Source organism: Pterocles gutturalis, unplaced genomic scaffold (genome assembly GCF_000699245.1).
Source record: "Pterocles gutturalis isolate BGI_N339 unplaced genomic scaffold, ASM69924v1 scaffold25685, whole genome shotgun sequence".
Classification (NCBI taxonomy): Eukaryota; Metazoa; Chordata; class Aves; order Pterocliformes; family Pteroclidae; genus Pterocles; species Pterocles gutturalis.
In genome coordinates, this window is record NW_010141561.1 from 289 (window position 1) to 8,880 (window position 8,592).

An 8,592-nucleotide genomic window follows, 5' to 3' on the forward strand; every position below is an offset into this window, starting at 1 on the left:
CTGTGGGCTACGGGAGAGCCCACAGGGTGTGATGGTGACATATGGGCAGGGACTGCCTGGGTTGCTGGAGTAGGACTGGGGCCAGCCATGAAATGGGTCAGCAGGGCACTCACCGCATTATTCGCAGGGACAGAGACAGAGTAGGTCATTGGCCCCCCTCCACCTCCAGGCTGCTGTGCGGGAGCAGGCCCTGTCTCAAATACCACATGAGGCATAGGGGGGCACACAGGGCTGGATGTTGGGGCAGGCACGGAGCCATACACAGATGGAGGCATTGGGGCACCCATAGAAGGAGGCACAGTCTCACATAGGACACGGAAGCCAGGATCGCAGCCCACGTTGAAACCAGGATTGATGCTTGGATTGAAGCCTTGGTTGCAGATGGAGTTGCATAAGGGATGGCCCGCAGGGAGGTACACAAAGTCATACACAGGCTGCCCCCCTGCACTGCAGTTTGGGTTGCACACAGGGATACAGATGTATTCACACATGGAGTTGAACCCAGGGTCTGCCACGGGAACAGGCCCAGAGTTGTTCATGGGGAGAGAGCCATTCTCACACACTGGGAGCGACCCATTCTGGCTGACAGGCAGGGTGCTGTTCTGGCCCGTGGGACTACACACTTCGGTCTTGGCGCATCCCTTGCAATAGGCAAACTTGTGGCATCCCAAGTTGGCCAGGAGCCGGTGGCTGCCAAGCCTGTAAGGTGTGAACTCCACGACGGTCCGTGCCTGTTGGTTGGATGCCAGCGTTCCCAAACTGGACAGAGAGAAGGAAAAGAATTAGGACCCTGGGTAGCTCAGAGACCTGAAGCACTACAAGATGAGCATACACGATTAGGTTTGATTTGCTATGACATGTTTTCAGAGAAAAATTCTTATTACAACTTATTTTTGCGTTCCTCAAAAAAAATACATTCTGTGTTGTAAAAATCATGGTAGCAACTTCTGTCCCAAAAGGTCTGGAAAACTCCCATAGCTGGTTCTGTAACTGGAACTGGAAACTCATTTACAACACTCTCTTGAAGTCTTCAAAAATGTAGCACTCTTCTGCCTCAAAGATGTATTTACTGCTTCCCATTTCCAGTACTCTAAATTGGAACAAGCAGCTTTGTGGGATCAAGTTCATTATTATTCAGCAAGACAAATTCATTAGGAACTGCTTCCCCTCAAAACTAGTCATACTTCTGCCAGTTCTCCTTGTCATGAAGAACAGCATATTAACGAACAGATACTTTTCCTAAGATGTTATAGCATCTTGGAAGTTTCCAGCTCCCTGTGATTAATGTGTTATGAGCTTAGAATGCATATTACTATTTCTTACTGTTGTTTTTTAATTTTTCAAGTATGCGGTGCCAATTCATTTATATTTAGAGGTATTATATTATAAACTCAATAGGATTATAAGGGATGGAGGACTCAGCTAGAATTTCTTGTAAAGAGTGCATTCCCTTCCAGACAGAAATTTGAAACACACACTTAAATCAAATATTGAGAAAAATGAAGCAGCAGCATATCTTGCCAGCTCTAAATGATCCATCAGTTTCAAGAGGAGTGAGGCTTTTAATGGAGTCTCAAAGTAATAAGGGGTAAAAAGTCCTGTTCAGGTCTTAAACACCTAAAATAACAGAACTATTGTCTTCCTCAAAGCCTGCTCTAACACACCTTATTCAACCCCCCAATATTATCGCCACTTAAATAATTGATGATCTTACTCAATGGTCATTGGCTCTTTGAATAAACCACAGCCTTCTAATGTCATTACACAGTTCTTCATATCTTCCTGGAGAGGATTGCAGAAGGAGATCTCTGCGGTACACGGTACTTTCAGCCTGGGCTGGCTCAGCAGCTAGTCAGAAAACAAACAAATTTTATATTTTGTAACCATTACAAAATTAACAATGAGGTAAATAAATGTAAGGGGGAAAAAAAAGGATTATTCATAGACGTTTCTTTCTGTTTTACTTCTGTGACCTCTACACATCACTTGAAGCAACTGTTATATATTTAAAATCACACTGATCTTGCTAAACTAAAAAAATACAAGAAAAGAACAAGAAAAAGAATTTCAAGCTTTTTGGTATTGTACCTCGATAGTGACTAACAAGAGTCCCTAAGTCTGTTCCTTAGATCACAAATCCCATAATTAAAATTCTTTACCTTTACAATAACAGGTGGCCTGTTGATCACTATATCCCTGCTCACCATCAGAACTTCTCCACACTCTGGGTCTGAGACAGCAACTACTTTAATAATGTTGTGATCACAGAGATAAGGTCCATATTGACTATATGATATACACAGTGGAATGTTTTTCACTGTAAAACAAATTTATTTTAATTATTTTTTTTTGGCTAATATTTAAACTTTCCTTCATCCTGAAGTTTAACTGGCACTTACAATGGCTTAATCAAATACTAAGTTAACACAGCATCTTTGAAAACAGATATGATTTTTCCTGGCTTAGGGTGATACATTGCTACCTTCAACAAACAGCTTTACACTTTTCAGTTAATATATCAGTGCATTTACAAGAAGGCTGTATTATTATTATTATTATTATTCAAAATTTGGAAACTTTAATTCCAATGTAATTCTTAAAGCAATAATTAAAATGTAGGCAAATTAAAGCTTGGTAAAACAGAATGTAAATGTCAGGTATAAAATTTTGTCTTACAATGATATATTTTAATTAAAGGGATCATTTTTCTTCCAGAAAAAGATATTAACCATCAAAACAAGTGTTTATGCTCTGATATATCTTTGCACTTCCCAGCATAATGTATATCTGGAAATAATTACATTAGTGCTCAAAACAAGTGTTTTACACTGGCTAATGTCTTCTGGCCAAAGGAATAATTTGCTTTTCTGACAAACAGCTGTAACTTTATCTTTGTATTGAATATAGAATCCAGAATTGAACTTTTAACGGAAACAAGTTTTTAAATGATCATCAGAATCGCTAAGCCTTGAGAACCTAAGCAAATACTATGAATTACTGTCACCACACCTGTAGTATTAACACTGTGTTGATTTTTGAGTCATCACCCTAAAGTGAATTCCGCTATCAATATTTAATACTGTATTCATTTCACTTCCCACGACTATTATGAAGTCTCCACTAATCATAGAATCCTAAAAAGCAAAGTATCTCCTGACAACTGTGGAGAGAAGGGCACTAGACAAATTCGCCTTCTTACCTTCCCTTGGACCCAATGTGACATTCACACTGTCTTTCCAAAATTGATCCATCGGGCAACCACTGTAGGTTATTATTTGCGCGCACAAATTAAACTTCAGGTTTTTGTTTTCACTACGCAAATTTTCAAGAAGCCAGTGCAGCTGGACATCTTCACCATACATTGGGCAGTTAGCCATCTTTAGCCTCATGTTAATACCAGAGTCACTCAAAAATGGGTTTTTCAGAGCTGACAACTCTCTATCAATATGACAGTTGGAAGCATTGCAGTACCCTGGGTGAATTCTTCTGTAAGCCCGGTAATAGGCTTCTTTGTTTTTCATAGAACCTGTTGAAGAAGATACACGATAAAAAATTTGCTGGAGGCACAAAAAGTCGTATCTACCTAACTAATAAAGATAACTGAATTTCTTCCTTGTCCTTCCAAGATATGGTAGCTTGAATGCACAGAAAAAAAATACATATCTCAGAAAAACATTCAAAAAAGTGTTTTACTTTTATTAGTTAAATTTAAAAATGATCATGTAAATCTCAAAATCCATAGTTAGTGCAAAACTCAAAATAGAACTCTTTATAAGGGGTAGGGTGAATATGAAATGCTACCATGTCTCTCAAAAGGCAAAATACAGCATCCAAACAAAGAAACTATCAATTGTTTTCTTTTTTGTTCCTCTTAAAAAAACCCCAGAGCTTGCAATTTTACAATCAACTGTGATCCCCTCTTCATTTCTTTAGGCAATTTTGCTGGTTGAACTCCTCCCTGCTACTGGAAGATGAAAATCTGTAATCAGCAGTCCAAAGTAAGAACAGCAGAATATCCTAATAGTACAAGAATTTAGGAAGTAAGCATGTTTTCTGTCAGACCTGGTACAAGAAGCAATAAGTAAGAAGTCAGTCCTGGGTTTAAAAGAATTTAGGGTTTTTTTTTTAAATTATCTAAAGTCTCCTAGTGTTTTAAACTACTGTACAAGTGAGATCAAAACATGTGCATACGAATAATGGTATTAAAAGGTCTGGAAGGCATGTCTTGTGTGGACTGGTTGAGGACTTTGGGTTTGTCTAGTTTGGATAAAATGAGGCTGAGAGGTGGGCTCATTGGTCTCTACAGCTTCCTGAGCAGGGACGTGGAGAGGGAGGTGCCAAGCTCTTCTCCCTGGGATTCAGTGACAGGACACGTGGGAATGGCTCAAAGCTCCATCAGGGGAGGTTCAGACTGGACGTTAGGAAGCATTTGTTTCCTGAGAGGGTGGTCAAGCACTGCAATATCCTTCCTAGAAAGGTGGCCGATGTCCCATGGCTGTCAATGCCTTAAAAAGAGGTATTTGGAAAATGCCCTTAATAACATGCTTTAACTTTTGGTCAGCCTTGAAGTAGTCAGGCAGCTGGACTAGATGATCGCTCTAGGTACCTTACAACTGAAATATCCTATCCTAAATGGATATAATTAATGTGTGTTTTATTTGAACCATCTAAACATGTTTAGAAGTTTAAGAATCAAGATCTTTGAACAGAAAGGCATCTTCTTCTTTCTCAAAAAAAAGACAACTTCAGATTCTTCTACTCATTTTTAACACAGAACAGATTACATTGATAACTTCATATGATTAGCATTTAAAATTTCCTCTAACACATTTAATGACTTTTTATCATACCTAGTTCATACTTGTAAGCCCCAGTGATATCTTCAAATTGCTCACTGCCAACACTCTTGGTGATTAGACGTTGTGCACATGGCCAAGGGTCACAGAAAAATTTTGTTTTTTTGGCATTGTTTTGGGAAAGCCAGCCAACATAGTTAGAATTTACTCGAGAAAACATATGATGACCATCATAGTCCAAGTCCAGTTCCCCTTCTCTGATGCTTCGAACCCATGTAGGACCACTGCAAGCTGAACCTAAACCAGGAAACAAAAATGTTATAATAGGTTATAACCCGAGTAGTAGAGAAAAACTCAACATTAGCTGAGGAAAACAATTACAGTTATAGTAAACAGTTACCTCTGCCCGTTTCCAAAGGTGTTGGATCCAGACACTGCCAATCACCACAGCATTGATTTAGGTCTCTGCGAGCCATCCAAGATTCATTCCAGCAGTGATATCGCCTGTAAGGATGCAGGAATATAGGATTAAATACTTTTCTTTGATGTCAAGTTCAATGCCTTATGAGGGAGGAAAACCACATCACAGGTAACCTTTCAAGCAGATGAAGACTCTACGTCTTAACACTGTTTATGACTGGGGACAGTAGTCATTTGTTTTGCTTTTATCACTCAGACTGGAAATTTGTTTCAGGACCCTGCAGACCTGATTGCAAAACATTCTTCTTATAACCTTTTTTTTTTTTTTTTCAGTTGATAATGTGCCAACACAGTTCTTTTGTTTAAACAAGCAGTTTATTTTCCTAACATTTTCCTCCTGGTTCCTTAGAAGAAAATCACATACTGTCTTAGTCTTCTTTTTAATGGCTTAACAAAGAATAAACCCTTAAGTATTTTGTGCTAAAATAGAATCCTCATTCCCTTAGTATTTCAGTTTGAACTTATCTTTTTGACATGTGAAAGCACAGAAAAACCATTAAAAGCTCTCACAGATGAGACCCAGATACAACCAAAATTCTAGTGCACTGAAACTATGAACATACAGGCCAAGGGTGAAAACACGAAATTCTGCTATGGTGAGTGATAACATCACAGATGTATGGACATGAATTGGAAGGTTTACAAGAATGAAGCAATCCATGATAAGGAACCTCAGGAAGACAACATAACTATCAAGCAAGTGATTATGAGTGATGATAATAGTCCTAAGTTGTGATAAATTTTCCCTTGCATTTCATTATCTACTTAATATTTTTACAGCTACTAAGATTGATGGCCTTATTCTTCCAACTTAGAATGATAAGCAGGTAGCATCAATTCTCACAAGTAGGTTTTTGTTTTCTTTTTTTAAAAATGTAGATTGAGCAGACTGCCTCTTCAGGAATTTCATGCTTTTGAAATGCATTACTAGGAAAATGAATAGCCTTATCACACCAACGAAAGAGATACACTGATCTGCTAGATTTACACTGGTCTCTACCATTTAATTTTTGACAAAACCAAAAAAAGCTTGTTTATTTTGTATTTACCATAGTTTGTCTTTACCACACAGGTTTTTTCCAGTACAGTCAAAAATCTCATTGATACCAAGGGGATTCTCAACTGAGCACGGAAAACAGAAGTTCGTGACAACACGACTTGGAATTCCCAAACACCTCATCACTGTAAAGAAGAAAATATTTACAAGCCATTACATATGGTAACTAATCAAGCAAATCCTTCACTTATTTTATAAATAATTCTCCTCTATTCCACTTTGCAATTATATAAACACAAAGGATGGGAGGCAATACTTGGGATGTAGTGATTCTTCTATGCAATATCATAACAAGAGAGAAATGTTCAATTTATTTTCTAGTAAAATGTTTATGAGTAACATTCTTCCAGTAGTTTTTAGGATCAGAGGTTTTTGATCCTAGTTTTCTCTGTTCCTTTTTGGATAACTAGGTAAGGGCAGACTGAAATAGCATACCTGTACACATGACTGAAGCAAGAGATCCACAATATCCATATCTGACTGGCCTGCATCTGCCACTGTACCACTGCTGAAGAATAGGGACACTTCCATTCCAGGAAAACGGTTTTGTTCCTTTTAGGTAATCATTGTTTTCTGGAATCTTCATGATACTGTTAGTAGTATGGCTGCTTATCTAGAAAGAGAAAAGAAAAACAACTTTTTCAAATAGCTGACCATGTCTTCACATCCTAAGCATATCACAAAATCATCAGAGATTAGTGTTACAAGTTAGGTTTTCCTGTGAATCTGAGCACAGAAAGGATTTTGCCTGATACTGTGTTAGATTACAGTGTAATTTGCCCTCTTATAATGTAATGGTGACCTGATCTCCTCAGAGGTCACACGCTACTGGAGGTCTTACCATGTGATTTACCACCATGCTGACATGCACAGGATCATTGCGCCAACAATGGTCGCGATCAGAGCCGTGATGGTAACTCGCGCCCATGTCTAGGATCTTCAAGCAGATATCCAGAATCCCATCTTCAAACTGAGGAAAGAGAAGTTAACACAGGCATCATGGTATCATGGTATTCTGACATTGAGAAAGTTCCTTTCTTGTCAATAGTCCAGTCTTTTTTCCTGTATACTGGCTGCCTTCTCTCCTCCCCTTCTCTCTCTCTTTTTTTTTTTTTTTTCTTTTTTTTTACCAAGCACAGCTCCTAGTCATCTGAATAGTTTTGTCTATCCGTCTGAAGGAAAACCAAAGGGAAAAATATGCCATTTTTGCTTGTGTTTGACCAATGGAATAATTTTCCTTCATAAGCACAATATTCTGTTTTACCTTTTCCAATAACATTCTGCAGTTTCCTTTATTTTAGTACAGAAAATGTCCTTCTAGTTGTTTAGGCTACAGTGACATTCCTAAACATATTGTTTAGGACTGGTCCAAAAAAATCTTTCACACTTTGTAAAATAGCATGCATTTCTGAAAAAGTATGGATAACACTTTATTTATCCATATATGGACGACACCTGCTTCTGAAAAAGTCCTCCAAAAGTACCTGTCCAAAGTGCCATGGTCGACAGGTAATATGCTTGTAAACTCCTTCATACAGTATCCCATGTTCATTCAGAACATATTCTTCTCTATGGGCCTGATTGTCCATATATACAGGGTCATCTAGAAAAGATGCAGAGCTATGAGTCAGACAAGATGTACGTTTCTAGTACTACTGTATCTTCTACTTCACTAGATTCTTCTTTTCCTACCTCTTTTGGATTTATACTTTTAAACATGTTCATGGGAGTGAGCTCTTTAAACATTCACAGACAATTTTTACTTACAGCTAGATATTATATTTATTAAGTGTCTCCCTACTGTATTACACCTGAATTACAGAACTTGCAATTTATCTTCACACTAAACTGTTCCAGGAGACAAACACTGTGCCCTTGGAGTTGGGGATCTGATTTTGATCAAATCAAAAGCACAGACAATGTGAATATTGGCCATGTAATGATTTTGGCAAGGTCCTACAGACTCCAGAATTGCTTGCTACCAGAACTAGATCTACAGAATTTCATTTGTTTTTGTACTATATTACTTCATGTTGATACCACAGAATTCACAGAATCAGAGAATGGTTGAGGTGGGAAGGGACCTCTGGAGGTTGTCTGGTCCAACACCCCCTGCTCAAGCAGGGACACCTGCAGCTGGTTTCCGAAGATCATGTCCAGACAGCTTTTTAATATCTCCAAGGAGGGAGACTCCACAACCTCCCTGGGCAACCTGTGCCAGTGCTGAGATACTCTCACAGTGAAAAAGTATTTCCTGAT

At 38.5% G+C, this 8,592-nt stretch overlaps 1 protein-coding gene across 1 annotated transcript; it reads right to left on the reverse strand.

Moving 5' to 3' along the window:
- Positions 1 to 113: 113 nt before the first annotated feature.
- Positions 114 to 7,936, reverse strand: LOC104469540 (protein-glutamine gamma-glutamyltransferase 5-like; the record flags this gene model as incomplete). The annotated part of the gene is made up of 10 exons (XM_010084080.1): positions 114 to 759; positions 1,715 to 1,848; positions 2,160 to 2,317; positions 3,200 to 3,526; positions 4,839 to 5,093; positions 5,197 to 5,300; positions 6,326 to 6,458; positions 6,769 to 6,946; positions 7,175 to 7,303; positions 7,818 to 7,936. Coding segments are annotated over 10 exons (2,183 nt in total), but the record flags the coding sequence as incomplete, so codon positions are not given.
- Positions 7,937 to 8,592: the final 656 nt, after the last annotated feature.